The sequence below is a fragment of the Typopeltis vanoorti genome, chromosome 1 (assembly GCF_054136105.1).
Source record: "Typopeltis vanoorti isolate ZY-2024b chromosome 1, IOZ_Tvanoo_1.0, whole genome shotgun sequence".
In the NCBI taxonomy this organism is placed as follows: Eukaryota; Metazoa; Arthropoda; class Arachnida; order Uropygi; family Thelyphonidae; genus Typopeltis; species Typopeltis vanoorti.
The window spans coordinates 154,734,620-154,757,274 of NC_143549.1; the positions used below are offsets into that span (position 1 = coordinate 154,734,620).

The 22,655-nt window shown below is 34.4% G+C and overlaps 1 protein-coding gene across 1 annotated transcript in view; it reads right to left on the reverse strand.

Annotated features, from left to right (window-relative positions):
• Window positions 1–13,096: 13,096 nt before the first annotated feature.
• rtet (major facilitator superfamily domain-containing protein rtet) overlaps window positions 13,097–22,655 on the reverse strand; it is a 116,636-nt gene continuing 107,077 nt past the window's right edge. Inside the window, exon 10 of the mRNA XM_090399720.1 lies at window positions 13,097–13,688. Coding sequence (XP_090255846.1) covers window positions 13,632–13,688 — 57 coding nt within the window. The 3' untranslated portion in view covers window positions 13,097–13,631. The remainder of the gene's footprint in view (window positions 13,689–22,655) is intronic.

The following is a 22,655-nucleotide window of genomic DNA, read 5'->3' on the forward strand; positions in this document are numbered from 1 at the left end:
AGTAGTGGCAAAATTGTATTTCTTCATAATTTTAGAAAGATGTTCTGAGATGCCTTTAACGTAAGGTATGAGAATCCTATGCACTTCTTCCTGTCTGGTTTGATGTATGCAGAAGTGACTGATGATTTTTTGAGTTGTTTTGGGATTATATCCATTTAGGATGGCTGTATTTTTGATAACTTCTAATTCCTGGTTTAAAGATTCTTCAGAGGAGCAGAATTTGTGGGCTCTGGAAACTAGTGATTTAATAATGCCAGATTTCTGAGATGGATGATGAGCAGAAGAATTGTGAATGTAGCGACCTGAGAATGTAGGCTTGCAAAAGACGGAAGTGGCGATAGAACCGTCTTCTTTTCTTTTGATGTGTAAATCCAAAAAAGAGATTTTCATGAGATTCTATTGTAATCATGTGCCCTAACTGTATGTTATTCCTAATTTTTGTTTAAATACTGTACTGATGATGTCCTAAGATACTTAGGATGAAATATTTACAATTAAATAATTTTCACTGTGTTTTATACGTATGTTTCTTCTAATTGTTGAATTCAGTTGTTTGTTTTTGCCTTTATTTCATTTCACTGAGAATGCCCATGAACTGTGGGCATAAATTTTATATGAAAATCATTTTACATAATTTCTGCATTGTTATTCTCTTTAATTGTTCTACTTAGATTTCATTTCTAGAAGCATCCCACATTTTACCAACATTGTGTAAATAATATATCCTACTTACACGATGTAGATCTTATTTTATTTAAAGAACTTTTATTTTAATTATTTACTGACTCACACCACCACAAAAACAAAATGATTTTATTAAGCTGCTGTTATTTCATTGAATTTCAAACTACCATCATTGGAGCACAAAAAATACTTTTTAATCAGAATACTTACAATGAAGTAATTATGGGTAAGAACAAATCGCAATGGAACTAATGTTGTGGTTGCAAACAAATTTTAAAAAGTCTGCAGGCGTTTTGAAGGTGGTCTTAAAATGATTGTCTCCCAAATTTTTGCTAAATTAATGCAGTCATACTTGTTGAGAGTGCTTTATTGCTCATACCAATAAAACACACTCTTTTTTTTTTTTTTTTTTTTTTAAATAACGAAACCTGTAGTGAAACACTCATAGTTGCTAAAAATTAGTGTTTTTTTAAATGAGTGTTTAAAAAAACACTCATTTTTAGCAACTATGCAATATGCGCTACCGACCGAGCCTGTATAGCTCAATCAGTATCGACAAAGCCCTTTGGTCAGAAAGACCTGGGTTCGATTCTCGTCCATGATGTGAGGAACCTTTATCTGGTTTCTTTTGACTAAAGGTGAGTTAGCTGCTCTCATATGGAGATAGTCCCTCATATTTGAGGGACGAAAAACCAACTCCATAGGTTTTTCGTCCCTCAAAACAGATAAACCGGCCAGTAGAACACACGCAATTTACAGACAAGACTACTTAGAGGCATAGGGGTAACTGCCTTATCCTCGTATTACAGTAAGGAAATCTAAGGAAGGCTATGGATGGATGCTATATGTGTAATTTTTCTTCTGTTTAATCCTGCATGAAAGGTGGGTAAGTCCAACACATAGTTGGACTTCCTCACCTTTCTTTTGTAATTCTGGCTTGCCATAATGATAATACATGTATTTCTATATCAAGGAATAAAGTTTTTCCTGAGTAAAATCCTGGAAGTTGGATGTGTAGTTTAAAAGTGATGTAAAGATTATATTAACTCAGCACTGTGGCTATCTTTTCAACTGTGCCATACAGTTGTGGGAAGTTTTTCTGTGATTTTGTATGTCAAGGGGAAGCATGATGTATTTTATTGCCATAGGCTTAAAAAAATGTGGCATAGTTATCAAGTTATAAGAGCTGTGCCACTAGAACAATGATACAAACTTACTTTATGTGCTTGTCTTTTAATGATACCACATTAATGAGCTAGATAATGTAATTGTTTGTGTAAATATCTTCTGATATGCATGTGAGTTTGTGTTAGCCTTTTTTTTTTTTTTTTATAAATGGAAGAAATGACATTTGACTAATGCAGATAGGCAGTTGACTGTTTTTACTTGGCCATAGGGTCAAATAATAAACACATCTGTGTTGTGCAGCTAGATTAAAGGTTTGAACAGTGTTGTAATGAAGGTGTTATTCTGTTTAATATAGAAATTTTTGAGGGGGAGCAAATGCTGCCCTATGTTTGCATATTTTTGAGATAACAAAGACAACTTTTCTGAAATACAAAATCGCAGCAAAGCTATTTCATTCTCTTATTGGAAGTTTTTCCACTTGGTTAGACTATAAATTAAAGATGCCAAGAAATTATATTCTTGGTTTAATCCTTTATCCAAGTGTAAGCAAACAAAGTTTGCACCTGAAGTATTTTTTCAGGACTGGGCGACTCATATATAGAAGCTAATGATTCCACATCACTTGCCTTAGTATCCCATAATCCAAAGCACATATCCTTACAGACATGTATAATGCTATGCATTATGGGATACTAAGGCAAGTGATGTGAAGTCATTAGCTTCTATATACAAGTTGCCCAGTCCTGAAAATACTTCAGGTGCAAACTTTGTTTGCTTACACTTGGATAAAGGATTAAATAAAGAATATAATTTCTTGGCCTCTTTATTTCATTCTCTTAGTTTTGAAATAATTCTGCTCCTGACCAGATGAGGTAAACAAATTTAATACATGAAACTTCAAATAGTTTGCCGTCATTTATAGTCAAGTTCCAGCGATTGTAAATGAACAAAATGCTTGCCTCGATCTCCCCCCCCGCAGAGGGGTTTCTCATAGTAGGACCCATTCAAATACTTCCATTTCCATGAAACAGCTGTCCCAGTTATTTAAATAATCAATGCAGGTTTGGTAAAATTTATGAATTGCATCTTTGAATATGTTGGCATCAATATTCAACTTACCATTTCATTTCACAAAATAAAGGACAAAATGGCCATTTTAGAAAAAAAAAAATCTAAAGGACAGAGCAGTGAAATAAAGAACTGTCCTCTTAAATAATAAAGGACGTATGGTTACCGTAATTATATGGCACGTTTCAATTCGTGGTAGAATTTTATTTGAAGTTAGCCTTTGTTATCTGTCATGATGACATCGAGAATTTCAAATGCAATAAAACAAACACTTATTTCATGTAATTGAAAAATTGGACAATAGTTTTTAGTTACTCTGTTTCAGTGCAACATATGGTTTTGCTCGAGTCTATACAGCATAGTTTCTGTAGGAGGGAATAATAACAGTGCAATCAGAGACAGCTGGAATAAAAACAGCGCTAACTAATGAATCACACTGCTTGTTGAGAAATATATTACATTACACAGACTGCAAAAGCCACTGTACCTTATTCAGGGATACAATAAAGCTACTTGTTCTTCTTGCATCTGAAGTATAATGGCTGTTGGGGAGAGCGTGTTGTTACTGCAGGGAGCGAGTTACTATCGCCTCAATGTGAAAATGTTTAAACATTTTTTGTGTGCGAGGTATATGCAAAACTTTTTAATGTCTTTTTTCGTAAAGTAAGATCAGGGGTACGAGATATATGGAGGGCAAGTTATATTCGAGTAAATACTGTAACCATTTCTCCGACAAGTTGACATCCTTCCGCTGCTTCCTCTACTCAGCTGACTTCTATGGTGAGTTACAATGCAATTACAAAATATTTTTCTCGCTACCGTTTTTTTTTTTTTCCCAAACCAAACATCATTAAAATCAATTTAATGCTGAATAATATAAATTAATTTTCTATTAATTTTTCCCCTAATAAAAACTACCCGGCATGTCAGCAACTTGATTTGTAAACTTCTGGCACGTGCATTATAGTCATCAGTATCTCATTATACTGATGACTAACTTTTTTTAAAAGTTATATAGTCACCTTGCCAGTTTCTCCTTATATACCATGATGACTATAACTTTTTTTTTAATGTGTCAATTATGATTAATAGAGTATTCAAGTTAAGGAATATATTATCAATAGACATCTCCTACTGCACATATTAGACATTTTTCAATGGTGGTTTCCATTTCTAAATTTTATATCTATAAAGATACATTTTTTTTTTTACTGATGGCTTGTGGATTTCATGATCTCTGAACCCAACTTGATATTACTTTTTTTACTGATGGGTATAAATGTAAAGAAAAATGCACTAAGATAAGTCACACTGTCTTCTGTAGGTATGGAGACATGCCTGACATCCAAGAATGCCTTTAAAAAAAAAATGTTGCACTCAGCTTTGGCTTTCCACATGTGTTAGAAGTAGGAGTATTAAATTGTTATACAAAGTTGCATCTCAACACTAAAAATTAGTTTACATAAGGTATTTTATTAATAGCTTTACTTTTCAATACAGCAAAAATACAGATTTCATTTGTAACAGTTTATAATTCTTATCCCCACTGATATACAAACAGCATGAAACTCAATATAATTTATAGAACAGTTGACAACCACTGAGTCTTGAATGTATTTCTTCTCAAAGCTTGTGTTCCACAAAATAAAATATTTCATATTATAAAAGTCTAACTCTATATTAAGTAATATAGAAAAATGAGATATACAACTGTATCACAGAACAAAAAACTGTACAATCACAGCTGCTTTCTGAAGACGAATTTTGTTCTACAATTATATTTGCTGATTAATGTTTAGAATGAAGAATGAGTATTATTGCAATGTGTATAAACTAAAAATAAATAGTTTTAAGATTATATTGTATAAATGATTTTTTTTAATTATGTACATTTTGTACCAATAAAGCATTTTTCATAACTTATTAAATACTGACAGTTTTATACACATTAAACTAAGTCACGAAACAATCTCCATTTCAAAGCGGTGATGAAATTATGATTATCAAAGTGACTATATTTTGTGTGTATATATATATATATATAGAGATAACTAATTAAAAACAAATGAAAGAATGCACTTTCTCATTATGCTTACAGTAATAAGAGCACTCTCCTTCTTTAAAGACACAATTAGAATTCATATCACTATTCATACTAGCTTAAACTGTTTTTTTTTTTTTTTTGAATTAGGTAAATGCTCAAAAACTGAAAACAATATAATTTTTTATGAAGACTACTCAGAAAACTAAATACCTTGCTGTTCTGCATAAAACATAGATAATATATTTTTTGAGCTACAGTAGTATAGACAGAAGTTAAGGACAAGAAAGAAAAACAGTAAAAGTACAACAGGTAAGACAAAGAAATTCTGAACAAAAATATATCTGTTATTAACAGATCTCCATGAAGTCAAAACACTCACGGTCTCACTCAACCCTTGTCTCATTTGCAAAACTTTTGCCGTTCTGAATTTTATACGCTCCCTTTAACCAACATTTCAGAATCCTGATACTGCCTTAACCTGGAGTCTATCTAGTTTCTTAATTGCTGCAGAAACCAGGTGACCAAATCTGCACACAATAGTCTAATCAATGCCTATTGTCCTCTTTATCAGAGCTCTTGCACTAGGTTTCCCCCTCCCCCCAGCACTTGAGATCTCTATCGATCATCACAGATGTATGTAATCCACCTCTTGTTGCATATACTATACAATGCATAGCCATCTACTTCTACAACTTCTTCTTCTGCAGCTTTTCCCACTTAAGTAGGATTGCTGTTTGTGGTGAGTCTCCTCCACAACCTCCTGTTGTCTTGGGCTGTAGCCACATCCAAGTTCCTCAAGTCCTCCTCCACCATCTCTTCTTTGGCTGTCTGCATTTCCTCCTCCCCTGCACATCAATCTGCATGACCTTTCTTCCCACATACTCTTCCTCCCTCCTCATCACATGACCAAACGATCTCAATCTCACCTCCTGTATCTTTGCTCCTAAGTTCGTAACCTTCACCATTCCCCTTACATAGTCATTTCTCAGACAATCCTTTCTGGTCACACCACACATCCACCTAAGCATTCTCATCTCTGCTACCTCCATCCTGCTGATGTTATTTTTCCTCAGGGCCACAGTATCCATAGCATACGTCATAGCTGGTCTCACTACTGCCCTATAGATTTTGCCTTTTAGATTGATCAGCATCCTCTTATCACATAGCACTCCAGCCATCTCTCTCCAGTTCTTCCATCCTGCATCCCACTTCCTTCTCAGTCTCACCATCCTCTTTCATTGTTGAACCTAAGTATCTAAAGTCACTGACCTTCCTGATGACATCTCCTTCCAGCTCTAGATCTGTCTCCTGGTTACCATCCACATTGCAACACATATGCTCAGTCTCATACCTCTCTCTTCCAGTTTAGCTGCCACTTCTTCTCTTGATTCTGCACACAGCACAATGTCATCTGCATACAACATAGTCCAAGGTGTGTCTTCTCTCACCTCCTCCATCAAATGTTAAACAGGAACGGACTTAATGCTGACCCTTGATGCAAGCCAACTGTCACTGGAACACTTTCTCTCTCCCAGGCAGGTTCGAACTCGTCTTCACATTTCTGTACATCTCCTGCACAAACCTGACATATTTCTCCGGTACCTTCTCCCTCAAACACCTCCAGACTTCTTGCCTTGGCACTCTATCATACGCTTTCTCCAGATCAATAAAAACTGTTGCGTCTCTCAAAACTTTATCATCATGTCGTAACCCAAAGATAGCATCTGTCGTCGATCGACCAGGCATGAAGCCAAATTGCTCCTTTGCAATCTCCACCTCCTTCCTCAGTCTTCCATCAAGAACCCTCTCTAGGATCTTCATTGTGTGGGACATCAACTTTATTCCTTTGTAATTCTTACAGTCTTGGGCATCTCCTTTACTCTTCTAGGGACAAGCGTACTTTCCCTCCATTCCTCAATTATATTTTCCTGTTGACAAACTTTTATGAACAGGTCCCACAGCAGGTCAATTCCCACTTCCCCTAGCGCCTTCCATGCCTCCACTGGGATCCTGTCAGGGCCTACCAATTTTACTTCTACAACCCAAGCTGCAAAACTGTGTACTCCATAACATTCAAACAACCTCTTATTTTATCTGCACAAGCAACCAGTCCTATTTAAATTTCCTAAAGAGGATCTGACATCAATTTTCTTCAATTTTGTGTCCAGCAAACAACTGAATATTCCCAATCCCCCTAACAAACCATATGAAATAACATTAACAAAGTCAATCTTCCTTTTCTGGGATGTTGCCTTACCTATACTCAACTTGCTGGTATCTGTAACACCAGCCATCTCTTATGCATTTCAACTATGTGTTATCTAGTAACATTGTCTTCAACTTATTTTCAGTTCTGATAAACTTACAATACGGTAATTGGCCAAATGCCTTTGTGAAATTCAAAAATGTACAAGTTATCCTTCCTTGCATGCTTGCACTTTATCATAACATAAAAGTATGCTGCTAAAGCAAGACCTCCTTTTTAAGAAATCATTGCTCTACATTACATTACTCCAAATCTATATTCTAGTAATAATCGACTTCTCTGATCTATAATCAAAAATTCTGTTTTGACAAAATTCTGCATGGTGGCACTATTTTGCCTTCTCTCCATTCCTTGGAAATCCTCCTTACTACATGACTCTCATTAAACTTGGTCAAGAGCACAGTTAACCCCTGCACATTCCCTAAAAATACCCCCCCACACACATAGTCTTATTACCCTTCTAGCTCATCTAGTCCCTCTGGACCTTAACATCATTTTCAGTAATATAAAATACGCTCACAAAGTGCTCATTAATTAATTCTACTGCATCATCTACAATGATAATTTTGCTACCCAGTGTCACCATGTAGTAATCATTGTTTCCTCCTACTTATATGGCAAAATATCCCATGGATTTCTTTTGACCTGAATGGCTAATCTACTCTCATACTGCATTTTTTCTTTCCTTACCCATTCTTATCACTTTTCCATTATACATCTTATATGCCTCATACATCTAGCCACTGCATTTCCATAACTAGATCTTTCTTTTTCTTTAGTTTCCCTCTAATTTCACTGTTCATCTATTTCATTTCCACCTTACTCAATCTTGGTATATAGTTGCATATTGTTTGCACAATTAACATATTCTTATACTAAAGAAAAAAAAAGAACTACTTAAAATGTTTTACAATAAAATTATGTCCTCTTCATAGGTTAAATAATTGTTTTATCCAGAACAAATATGGTTTATTTCTAAAAGCTACTACCATTTGTTAAAATGGTAGCCTTTACATAAACATTAGCTTCAACATACCAACACAAGAGCTGTTTGAATTTATTTCACTTTCACTTGCTCATTTCCTTTCCTTATTGTTTTTCACTTTTCCAAATTTCAGATAATTAATTATTTTTCTATTATTGATGTTTCATTATTTTTAATTTTCTATGAATAGTCTATAAAAAAAAAGTGTCTTCAGTTTTTAAGCATTCCTTAATTTTATAAATTAGCTCAATTTGTGATCTAACTGTCAGCTGTTGTGTGATTCTGTAAATTTTTCTGAATATGTCTGCTAATAGTATTAAAAATGTACTAACAGAAAAACTGAACTCTTCGAAGAAAAAAAAGAAGTGCTCTCATTATTACAGATATGATTATGCTGTAGTTAGTAATTATATAAACATGCACAATATACTTGAAGTATAAATTTCTTATACATAACCATATTAAATTATAGGTTTTTTTTTTTTTTTTTAAATAATGACCTGTTGTAATTCCCAATAATTAGACACTGCTATAATAACTATCTAACACTAATAGATGCCATTAATGTCATTAGTTTGATATACAGTGCTATACACAAGATACCATAATATTCTCATCTACAGTGCTAGTGAATTTTATAGAAAATATCTCTATATATAGAGAGAAATATTTATATTTTCTCCAGAAATGTTTTTAAATAATAAAAAAATAAATACTGTTTATTTCATCTTTAGTTTTTTTTGGCTGATCTCTCACGAATATTGAAATAAAAGTACTTATCAAAAGCTTTATTTTCTCCAATGACTGTAACAAATTCTAATTATGAATATAACACAGTTAACCCCTGCAGATATTCCCTAAAAATACCCCCCCCCACACACACACGACTTATTACCCTTCTAACTCATCTAACATCCCTCTGGACCTTATCATTTTCAGCAATATAAAATACACTCACAAAGTGCTCGTTAATTAATTCTACTGCATCATCTACAATGATAATTGTAAATGATGCTGTAGAATATTTTATACACTGAAACAGGTATAAGACATTCTGCTGTATATTGTCTGATTAAATGCATATTTTGTCTTAAAATTTGCAAAACCTTCTAAGAAATATCTTCACAGTTGAATTAAAAGCCTTATGATAACCCAAGAAAAATCACAATATTGCATAATCTGACAGAGAAAGATATCTCTACAGATAAAGCCATGTTCATTCCATTTTGCCTGTTAGTTTTTCAAAGCATATAAACTATATTTTGCATTCCACAGCAGATAGATGTATGTTGCCTGTAAATTCTATGAAATATTGTAAAATTCTATACTTTATAACAAAAAATACAAAAACAGCACATCCAACATTTACTACAAAACTAGCTTCCATTTTGGTGGATTATCAAACCAAAAATATGTGTTATTTTATCGATATTTAACAGTATCTATAACTGCAGTCACTGAGCCATGAGTACCAAAGTTTGAAAAAGGAGTTTTGAAACACTCAGATGTTTGTGTAATTTTTGCAACTGTGTATGTGTGCGTGTGTAGCAAAAATGAAACAGTAAAATACTAACAGGAACTATTCTTAAGACAATGGTCCTGTAATGTTACCACTACCTGAAAAAAACATAGGATAACACTCAAGAAATGCAATTTAAAGAATGATTCGTGTACTTTTTCCTTATAATATGTTGCAAATGATACATTTCAGGCATACTGTGTGTGTATATAAATATATATATTAAAAAAAAGTGAATATAGAGACAAGTCAGAACATTCCATGTATGATCATAGAATAAACTAAAAAAAAAAACGGCAACTAATGTATGCTTATCTTGGCTGAAAGACAATGTAGGTAGCTCAAACTATTATTAATGTGCCGATTTTAATCAGGATTATTCTTTTCACCCTCCAAAAATGCAGAAAACTAGCAATATCACATCATCAAGGCCCCAGGAGGAATCTGTCAAACTTCTGCAGTTGAGTGATTTTAAGCTAAAAGTTTATCATAATGCAAGCCTTATTCCAAGTGGGAAGAAGATCTTAACATTTAATATTTAACTACTAGTAACTGCAGTGCTGCCCAGCAGTGTGCTCAGAGCTTGTAAACAGTAATCTATTGTGTTATTTTTAGCTGTGTTTTTACTGAAAAGATGCTGGCTAACTTTTCAAATATGAATATACTAATATCCACTTCATTTAAGTGAAGTGGATATTAGTATATTATCCCCACACAACAACAACAACAACTAATTAGAACACACACACACACTTAGGTAATATATTTTTTTCTTCAAATCACTAAAAGAATCAACCCTGAAGTTTGGCAGATTTCTCTTAGTGGAACACCATATAATTAACAAAACAACAGAATAAACAATTCTTATTTCTCATTTAATTCCACAGATTTTATCTTTATTTAAGAATGACACATACGTGGAATCTTAAACCAAAACATATAGTTTTAAGAAAGAGCAACATGGAATATAAATTTAATTATCATTTATCAGAAAAAATACTTCAAAAAGGATAAGCAAAAGATGGTCATTAAAAATATTTAAAATGCACGATGAAACAAAGATGTTTCAATAAAATAGCAATCTATTTTATTTGCCAAGTAAACATAAATTACTACGTTCATCTCAATTTTATGTAAATATAACAACAATGACTGATTATATACTAAAAAGAAAAGCAGAAAGTACCAGACTGAAAATAGTTTCTTGCTTTTGGTAATAAAATAGTACTGTAATACCAAATAATTTTCACAATACAACTCTGCTAGTGTAACATAAATCAGTGATGATAAACAGGATCATGAGAAGGCAGCGAGTATTTTGTGTTATTTGCTTTTTCACTTTCACCTCATGAGAGAGAAGGTAATTTTATCTTTTTTTTTTTTTTTCTCATTGAGTTTATTTTTACCTAAGGAGATATAGTTATATTTTGTGTTATTTGCTTTTTCACTTTCACCTCATGAGAGAGAAGGTAATTTTATCTTTTTTTTTTTTTTTCTCATTGAGTTTATTTTTACCTAAGGAGATATAGTTATCTGTGTAATATGTGAACTTCAGATAAATTGAAGCTCACATGGTGGTAGAGTAGAGATATATAATGCAGTTTGCATACCTGATAAATGGGACTTGATTATTCTAGGAATGAGTAACAAGTGACATTGTGTTGTGTCAAAATTTATAAAAGGTGTAGTGAATCCAATACAGTGACAATTGTGTAGTGATTGATTTCATGAAGTGTATTTTGTTGCTGATGAATTATTTTAGAGGTAACTTTCTAAGAAACAGATATGATAAAATATTTGTAGATTGTAAAAGCTCCAAATCATATATCAGTCTTCAGCTATGTGACATTATAATTTAATATCACGTTGGACTAATGATTGATTCAGTAATGTACTGCAGTATGTTACTCTGCAAAGAATTTTAACTTGGCCTTCCATTGCACATGCACAATTGTGAGAATGATTTAAATTAAATTTTCTTTTATTTGAATTCCTAGATCTATCATCACTTTTTTTTAATCCACTAGTAATAAACTAAACTTACAAATAATTCAAAACTATTTTCAGATCAGAATAACTAAATTTGACTTCCTTTAGAAGATGCATTTTATACTACCTAATCATATATAATCTCATTGTTGTTAAGCAGTTCACTAAAATTTCAGCTTTTCTGTGTAATAATAAAAGGACAGAAAAAGTTATATATGAAACTGAAATAATTTATACTATTTTAATAAATGATGCATTATTACTATTATATTATACAAATACCCTGAAGGCAAAAGCATAAACAAAAAATCTATTGAAGGAAGTGAGGGAAAGGAAAGAACATGAAGTGGTGATTTAGATAACAAGCTTAAATTCAGGGGAACAGCATTAGGAATTGTGAGAAAAACACAGATTATGAGGAGGAGGAGATGATCATGCAGGAGCAGAAAACTGTTCCACTGTACAAGGACTCAGTTAGGATGCATTTGGATTACTCTGTGCAGATTGGTCACCTGGTTTTCCAAAAACCATTCATTTCAAAGTCCAGAGGAAATATATTGAATATGGCACTTCTGGAATATTACATATGAGGATAGACTGAGGAAATGCCTAATAGATAGGAGGAAAAGGGGTGATATATAGCAAACATATAGGTTGGCAAGAGGATCAATACTAGATTAATACAAAAAAGATTCATCATAGAGTGAAGAAGAGAACAAGAACTGTCATTTAAAGTTGTATAAAGATGGTGTAAGTAGAAGCATGAGAAGATATATTTTACTTGAAGAATAGTAGTGGAGTACATTGCCTGAGAATGTGATGAGTGCAAAAACAATGAATAATTTATGGCATGATGTACATTGTATTGTATAGTGCTGATCTACAATAAAGCTTGCGACGACTCCTATCCTCTTTTAATAAAACCATGCTATATCCCATAAAGTACTGATTCATCTTTTTGTAATGGAAATGAGTATCCTATTCTCTTTCCAATCCTCTGGGATTCCTTCTGTGTTGAGACTCAAATAACCAGATTACCAGTGGCATGACCAGCTCATTTGTATATTCTCATTCTCTTCATAATGAAATTCTATCCACCCTACCCTTTCTGTGTTTGTATTGAGAAACTGTAATACCTTCAATTTGTGCTCCTCTAGTCTTTCATCAATTTCCACTATCATTAACAACCATGTTATTTCTGCCAGAATGATACAAACTAAGAACTTTTTATGCTCACCAACTGAGACATTATAAGAAGTACAGCATGCCACAGAAATGTAACATCTAATGGCACTATTAAAGATCTAACTGACAGTAAATGTCTAAACCGACCTCAGTTTATAACAGGAGTGCAGTTCAAATTCCAGTAAAGAAAGAACTCATCAATAGAACAGCACCCAAAGTTGACAGAACTCTAAAAGCCAATTATATTTAACATGCTGGTTTCAAAAGTACTCTTTTGTCCAGCTCGGAGAAAGCCTAATTATTAACTACTTCCCAGAATAGCTGCATTTAACTTTTTTAAAAAAATACATGTAGCGAACAAAAAAAAGAAAGCAAATTCAGGTTGAACATCCAATGAATGATTACATACAGTATGAGATATAATTGGCTTGAAAGAATTTCCATAAACATATAAATTGATTGGAGATCTTGATCGGAATGTAAAACAAGTGAAGCCAACAGAAGTTCTTTTCTGAAGAAAATGTTGTAAAATTCCTTTATTCCATTACCCAACAAGGAATAAGAAATGCTACAGGTCCCATTTTACTGATTCCAGCTGGGAGATATGATCCTGGCATTGCCGCAACAGGATCAGTAAAATCTTTGTCAATTAGAACACCCATCATGATTTCTTCTGGGGAAAAAAAGAAAATGTCTAAAGTAAGTTAATTTTGCTGCATCTGCAACACAGTAGATGAATACATGGGTACCATCAGTAACACTTTCACGAATGCAAAACTCCATCTGTTAGCGTGCAGTGACCGTAACTAAAAACTCCAACCTAAAGGAAGGGAAATAAGTATAATGAATATATGTTTCAAGTTTATAACAACACATGAAGTTGATTATAAAAAAGAATACGAAACAGAGTCTAAAATTAATTATGCATGCACACTCTGGAATAACAGTATTTTCCTTTCCACTACAGTTTAACATAATAATTATCTGAATATAGCCAGTTATTGAATGTAAGCCAAATTATTTAGCAACTGCAATTCAAATTTACATTCCACATTTCCTATAAATTTGAAATATAAATTCAATGTATATGAATGTTGTCAAGAAATCTGTCAATATGACTTGGAATACCATTGCTGCCTTTATCAATTAGGTCTTCTTAAAACAAGCTCATTTTTCATACTTGCATTGATAAGGGGAAAATCTGCAAGAAAGGTCAGATGAGACTAAGAACAGATACAACTGCTACTCTTTCATCCTGTAAATAAAGGAGAAGGGAAAGACAGATTATCAAAACCAGCTAAACTAACTTCATTTTAATTATTAATTGGCAGTGGGAAGGTAGAATACTCTTTACTAGTTTCTGGTTCTGTAGGAGCAATCACTCTCTCTCTCTCTGTGTGTTTATCTGGATTCATGAACAAAGTAGGCTAACCAGAGAAGCAGAAATACATAAAAATTCAAAAAGTATCAAGAGACCTTAATTTCATACACACATGAATACAAATGACATCACCCATTCTTAGGAATATATTTCTACTTCCAAATGCAAGCAGATTTGCAGGCTAACGACATTAGGACAATACCATGAACTGATTTTTGAAAATCATTCTTACACATAGCCATCAGATCACATGCCTGTATTAGCATAAAAAGTATATCACAAACCAATGAATGTTGTGAAATACCTACATATTTCATCTCATCATTCTTACTATATCAAAAAATCTGCTTATTAATAGCTTAACTCAGTTTATCAATGCCTACAAATATTTGTCATTAACAGCAGCCTTAAATGTTATATAGATCACAAGTAAAATCACCTCCCACTATGCTATGAACAGTCAACTGCATATTTTGTCTGATCCTTCATCAGAAAACTCCTCACTAGGTTGGATACCAGTAAATCTGATTCAAGTAGTACCCCCCCCACCCCCCCCCCCACACACCAATTGTGCTAAAAATTTGCATTTCTATCTTACGGTCTGTACATGTTAGAGTACTTCTTATCATAGTAGCACTATGATGTGCAGTTTTTCCAAAACTTGCAATATGCCCTCTAAATTTCAGTCTACTATCACTCTCAAATTTCATCCACTTCCTGCAGTACAGCACCATCAATATAATACACAGCCTTACACTTGTGCATTCCAATATGCAACACCTTGCACTTATTACTATTAAAACTACAACCCCACTCCTTCATCCAAGTCAAAAGTATATTTAAATCTTCCTGAAGGGAATTAACATCAGCAATGCTATTTATAATTCTCCCTAACTTTGCATTATCAGCACACACCTCAAAAACCAGTCAGTCCACATGATATATCATTTAAAAACAAGTTAAACAGCCAGGACCCAAGAACAGAATCCTGGGGCATGCCACTGGTTACCCCTCCTTTTTTGAGACACTGCTCCATCATAGGCAATCATACACATCTAACCTATATACTATCTGTTCCCATCCTCTACCACAACCATAGCCATTTTCTTGTGCTGTCTGTATAGTATTATGTTCCTGATGATCATCTCAATATGGAGGTCACAATGTTAAGATACATACTTTTAAAATGAATTATATGCAAATAAAACTTGTTCCATGAATTTATAATAATACTTTTACAAAAACTACTATTACTCAAAAATTCAATATAAGATTTCACTGACTCTAGAGATCAGAAATATAGCAATCAAGAACTGTAATGCAATGTAAAATTGATCTACAGTAATCCCTCAATTATCAATTCACAGTGGTAGAACAAGTTGCCTTTGGACAACTGACAAATTGGATAACGGAAGGTACAATTACATAGCACTGTACAAGAAGTCAGTTGTAAATTAACTCATGTAAAGGCCAGTTAATTGAATCGTTCTTTCATTTGGGTTAAATAAGTGAGAGATCACTGTAATTTCTTTGATAAAGCATATGATAATGGTTTTGGAATAACTTTCATCACAAAGTGTATTTTTGTTGTTATTTATGTTCTAAATTTAGATTCTCAAACACAATTCTCAAATCCATGTACTGTGAGAAGAAACCATATGCTTTTATATCCCATAGAGGGTACAAGATCAAGTACTATTAAGTGAAGCAAATTTTTATCCTTGACTCGAGTGTGAACAAACAAAAGTTTGCATGTGAAGTATCTTCATTACTAGGTAGAAGCTATTAACTTCACATCAAATTACCTCAGTATTCTGCAATGCACAGACCCATGCCTCCTTATAGATGTTAATAATATAGTGATACACTATTTTAATACTTATACAGAAAATGATTTAGGCATTGATTTAGCTATCCATTGCTTCCAACAATTCAGCTCCCAATGATGAAACTTCAATGATAAAACTAGCTGGGTAGCAACCCTTCCCATAATGAATGGCAATATACACATCCAGAAGGTGTACTGCATTCTGTGATACTAAGGCAATTTTTCAATAGTATGCAAATAATTCACATAAAAAGAAAGATAAAACAATACTATCTACTACATGTTCCATTTTTCTAACTTCAAACACATCCTACCTAGCCAAAGCATCAACAGATTACTTCATATATGATGCATCCAAAAATTTTCATTAAGCATGCAGGAGACTTGGGAATAGGAAATATTCTTATTGGTTAACAGCTGTGAATACTATTATAATATAATTTAGATCTTTGAAATCTTTATAAACAGTACCCCCCCCAACAAAAGGTAACTGTTCCCCTAAATCTCACAACATTCATGATATCTTAAGGCATTTATCTGTCTTTAACTCACTCTAGGGAATGTATTCTTAATTAACTTTATGTTCTAATTGTACTGGATTCTTGACTGGTCTTCTATCCTTTGTAACAGAGTTTTGACTATTGTCCAATTTTAACTCTAGGGTCGATCTAGCATTCGATTTACATATGTGTTAGGTGTCTTACACAAAGAAGGCAGCTATTAACACATTCACCAATTTTAGATGTCTAGGAAAGGGAATGCACTTTTATTTAAACTCCATTGTAAACTGAGCTGGATAAGGAATGTGAAGAGCCACATAAAATCTAAATTCACTTGTCAGTCCATGTACAAATTTGCTTAATACATGTGTGTGTTTGTGCTGGCCTGGTTGGCCGAGTGGTTAGCGTATCCACTCTCCAGCCAAAAGGCTGTGGGTTCAAATCCTGCCATGGCATGGATGTTTGCGATTGTCTGTGAAAATACTAGTGGTGGTGGTCGGCGGTAGATGGCATTGGTGTAGATGATGAAGATAGTTGTGGTTGGTGGAGACGGAGAGTTGTAAAGTAAGTGCCCTCCCTCGATGACTCTTTGGACTCCCTGGAGGTGTTACGTAATAATAATAATGTGCTGAACTGCCATCTGTGTTTGCAGAAAAATTTGTAGTATCTTAAGTACTCTAGCAAGTACTAAGAGATGCATATAGCATCGACTTATGTCTAGCATCTCATCTGTTCTAGCTAGCATTACGTTATCATGTTATTTTCATATGAATGAATAAAGCCTAGCGAACCATCTGCAAATGTCACTTTTCTGCATTTAATCAAGTTATTCTTCTAAAACCATTCTTTACTGGTCAATGCTGATAGTACTTACTAGAATTTCTTCTAATTTGTTCACATTGTTTCTCTCAATAGCCTTCTTTATTATACTTGTTGTGCTTTATGTCATGTGCACCTGCTCATCCCCTCCCCTCTCCTCTCCTCCATACCTCTCCCAAAAATCTACCTAATCTTTGAATTCTTGCTCAATGAGACAACTCTACCTCTTCACTGTTTTCTCATGCACTACTGACATCTTTGCCTTGACTATTTGGCATTATGGAACTTATCTAAACCTGTCTCCAAGACCTGTCATAACCACCTTTCCTGTAGTTCAACATGTTCAATGTATACACCTTCCCTCCCTTAAATGGAACTACATTCCCAGTTGCCTCTTAGATCAATACTGCATGGTCACTTTCAACAACTTTTTCTGGTAGGGTTGTTAATGAGTTTGCTAATATATTCTAGAATTTTCTCTATCAAGCTGTTTAACACAACACCAGAAATTCCATTTCTTTCTTCCTGGATGCTTTGATTCATCAATACATTTCACAATCCCCAATCTCTATCCCTGGCTTATACTAACACTAAATTTCATCTTATTAGCCACTACTTCATACCAGATTTTTGAAAGTCAAAGAAACTATGGATGCAATGTATTTTGTGCTCAGATAGCCTAGATGTATAAGTCTGTCTAAAAAAGAGAAATCTGATCATGACTGAGGACATTGATATTACTGAAATTAAGTAGCACTAAAGGTAAGGGGAAAGTGAAGTTGGTTAGTTGGTTGTTTGGAATTAGAATCAAAGCAACTAAGCTATGAGGCCAGCATATTGTCTGTAAATTGCATGCATTTTTCTGACTGGTTTGCCTGTTTTACTGGATGGATAAACTTGCCACCCCTATGAGACTGGCTAACTCACCTTCAGTCAAAAAAAACAAACAAACAAAAAAAAAAAAAAAAACTCTTATCTTCTTCACATTCTAGATAGACTCAAACCCAGGATCTCTCTAATCAGAGCACTGTCAACATCAAATGATCTGCAGAGCCTCATGAAGGGAGACCTGGTGAAAGAAAACATGACCACATTGTTCCCAAGCTGTCTTTGGCCCACTAAAGAAGGGCAAGAAGATTTCAGTTTGAGGCATTAATTATAGAAGATCTTGAAGCTTGGAATGCATGTGTACTCCAAGATTTTTCAAATAAAGAGGAAAACAATGTATGTACTGTTCTCAGTAAAGCTATGAATAGAATTTGTGCTCGGTGAGAAGACTATACATGAATGTGGGGAAGATGGTGGTAAAAGCACAGCATTATGAACTATTTCAACATTAATGACAAAATCTAAGAAGAGACAGCTTCCATCATGACACACAGTGAAAAAAAGAGAGAAAACTGATAATGCAGTTGCTTGGTGAGCAGGTCTCAATGCTGAATCCAATAAATGTCCAGAAAATGTTAATTAGTTTCTCAAAACCTTCCCATAGCTTATGTCCAGGTGAATGGCTAGGAGATGCACTGTGGGTTGAGAATGGTGGTATCCATTAGTTAGTGGACTGCCAAGTGGTGGAGAAGTTGGTTGCTGATGATCTCCAGATTTTTGAGTAATAAAGTGATGCCAACGGGATGATTACTTCATAGCTGATATTTTTTATCAGGTTTTTTTTTTTTTTTTTTTTTTTTTTTTTTTTCGGTAATAGACTCAAGAAGATGCCAAATGAGTAGGAAAGATTGTAAAGAGGACTGAACTGAAAAGCGAGAAGTACTCACTCTCACTAAGCAAACAGCAAAAATCTTTCTAACAACCTCACTTTCTATAACAAACTACTGAAAAGTCAATCAAAACTCTCATAGGTGTAATGATATTCTAAAGGGCACTTGCTACAGCAAGCTATTCCTTTGGGCCATATTAGTTTGCTATAGTGAGAGTTGACTGTCAGATGAGTATCATCTCTAGAACACAACTGGGAGAATACTATCAGGAACAAAACTTTTTTGTCAGGGATTCTTTTTGATTTTTTTTTCCTGACAAAAGATCAGAGGAGGCATGGAGTGAGCTTCATGGTATGGTGGGAGATAACTTGCTCTGATCATCTAGACATTAACTGGAGGAGAAGAATAATGCAAGGAAGTAGAAGTTGCACTCCACTTGGAAAATGATTAGAAAGCTCAACTGCCAAATGAGTAAGAGCAGTTTTCTACATCAGCTGCAAGCTGAAATTAATGCTATTCCATATGCTGAGTGCAAACTGCAATAATTTGTAATAGCAAATATTGACTGAAAAGTGGTTTTAGATAAATCTACACACATATAGTATGATGTCCATCTATGGCCAGTTCCCAAGTTGATTTTTGGCAAGCAATAAGGTTTTTCCCTACAAGAAATCCAATTTTTAAACTCTGTTAAACAAACAAATATACAATCAACAATATAACTCAACTGTTTCATATGTAATATATATCTGCTAACATTTAAGATTATGAGGTGATGGCACTTGTCTGCCATATCTCTCCCATGCCATGAAAACCTTAATTCAATGAGAGTATGAGCTCCATATCAGTGATTGGTGAAGAGTGGAGAATGGTTGCTTGCCAATCTTCAAAAAGGTTAGTCAGGACTAAAGGAGCTGCTCCTACTCTCTTTGGCAATAAAACACATTCGAATTTTTTTTTTTTTTAACTTTATCACTTGGAACAACTTTTTCTCTCGGCACTTTATTGTAAAATATTTCCATATCTACCAAAAAAAAGATCCTTGATTTCTTGATGGGTTGTCTACAGGTAAAAATCTGGTCATTGACAGACCCTGTTTGGCATGAACCCAGCTGCTCTGTTCCTACATAGCCACCGTAAAACTTTTATACCTCAATATTTGAGCATATCTAGTTGAATATCATCTACTCCAGCTGCCTTTCCACATTTCAGTTGAAATGGTCAAATGAAATAAATCAGTCTACAATGTAAATGATTTATCTCGACAATGACTTCATATCTCATTGCTCTAAGGAGTTCAACAAAGTGTAACCTGAATATTATTATTATTATTATTATTACTACGGGCTACTCCAGGAGTCCTTAGACTCATCGAGGGAGGCCCTAAACATCATGTTCACACAGCTGTTCAACATTCTCACAGTATCTATCATACCTTGCCTTGAACTCGCTCACTGTCATAGCACCCACAACAGACTCTGGCAGCTTATTCCACTCATTTACCACTCTAAAAGTAAAGAACCCAGCTCTAACACCCCTACTAACCACGCTCTTGCCCAGCTTCCATGGGTGTCCCCTAGTTCTCCCACCACCAGTCCTGACCTCAAAAATATCTGAATTAATCCTATAGAATCCTTTTAGCAATTTGAATGTCTCAATCATATCTCCCCTTTTCCGCCTATCAACTAGTTTCTGCAACCCACAAATCTTCAACCTATTCTCATATGGTTCATTCCAGAGACTTGCTATCATCTTAGTCACTCGCCTCTGGATCCTCTCAACCTCCTCCCCATCAAGAAGGAACCGAGGTGACCAAATCTGGGCACAGTAGTCGAGATGAGGTCTTATCAGGGCTCGGTACAGAGGTACAATAACTTGTTTTTCTCTGCTCGTCAAGGTATTTTTCAACAACCAAGTGAGTTGATGAGCTGATTTAGCTACTTTCGCAATGTGCCCCCTAAACTTCATCTCCCTATCCACCAACACTCCCAAGTCCCTGGCCTCATCAATCTCTTGGAGTACAGTTCCACCAATGTGGTATACTGCTGCTAATCTTTTCACTCCGAAATGCATAACCTTACATTTTGTCACATTAAATTGACATCCATTCTCCTTAGTCCAGAACTCCAATCTATCTAAGTCATCTTGCAAGACTTTGACATCGTCTGCATTCACTATCGCCCTACCTAACTTTGCATCATCAGCGAACAAATGAACTGTCCCACTTAGACCCTTCCCTATATCGTTAATGAACAGATTAAACAGCAGTGGTCCAAGAACAGAACCCTGTGGCACACCACTAGTCACAGGCCGTTTTTTGGACTCTACTCCTGAATAAACTACTCTTTGATATCTCTCCATCAACCACCCAGCTATCCATCTCACCAATCCTATATCCATTCCCATATGTTGTAGTTTACGGATTAGAATTCCATGTGGTATCCTGTCAAACACCTTTGCCAGGTCCAGCAGTATCACTGTAAACCCATTTCCCTTATCCAGTTCAGCCGTCACCTTGTTATAAAACTTGAGCAAGTTACTGAGGCATGATCTACTGTCACCTACCTAATGTTTAGGTAGGTGACAAAAGCTTCCAACCTAAACAGCCAACATCCCAAAATTCACTTGATAGTAGAAAAAGAATCTAATAATTGTTTGCCTTTTCTTGACACATTAGTCACCTGCCTTTCTGATGGATCACTATCTTTTTCCATTTACAGAAAGCCAACACACACAGAAAAGATATCTACATAGACAATCATATCATCATCCATCCCAACAGTACAGTATTTTAAAAACACTTAAGCACAGAGCTAGAGTGATTTGTTCTAATGATACAGCTCTTTCCACAGAACTTAAATATCTGCACCATACTTTCTTACTGGCAGACCATGCTTTGCACACCCCTTTACACAGGATTAGATGAAAGAAAACCAATGTGCTATTTAGAAGTTGTTACAGATCAGAAAGATTATTTTTAGAGTCAGCCATGGCTAAGAAGAATTCTACTAACCTGAATATGGTTGCATTTGCAAAAAATTTGGGAAACTTATCTTAAGATCAATGCCCACATAGCAGTAATACTGCTACTACTTTTTTTTTTTTTTTTTACAACATTACAGGACAATTTGAACTATTTCACTTACTCATTTCTGCGCATAAACTATAATATGCTGTTCTGTGCTCTGAAGATGTTGATTTGAAATTCAGCAAAATATAAGTCAGTTAAACTTTTTTATATATATTATATAAATTATATATATATAAAATTTTATATATATAAGCCGGCCTGGTCGGTCAAGTGGTTAGCTAAAGGGCTGCAGGTTCGAATCCCACCATGGGAAGATGTTTGTGGCTGTCTGTGAAAATACTAGTGATGGTGGGCAGTAGATGTAGTTTGCTGTAGTTGGAGCAATGGAGACGAAGTGCTGTAGAGTAGGTTCCCTCCTTCGATGAGTCTTTGGACTCCTTGGAGGTGACACGTAATAATAATAATAATAAAATAGTTCACCTAGTTGTTTATACCGTTAAAATAAGTTAT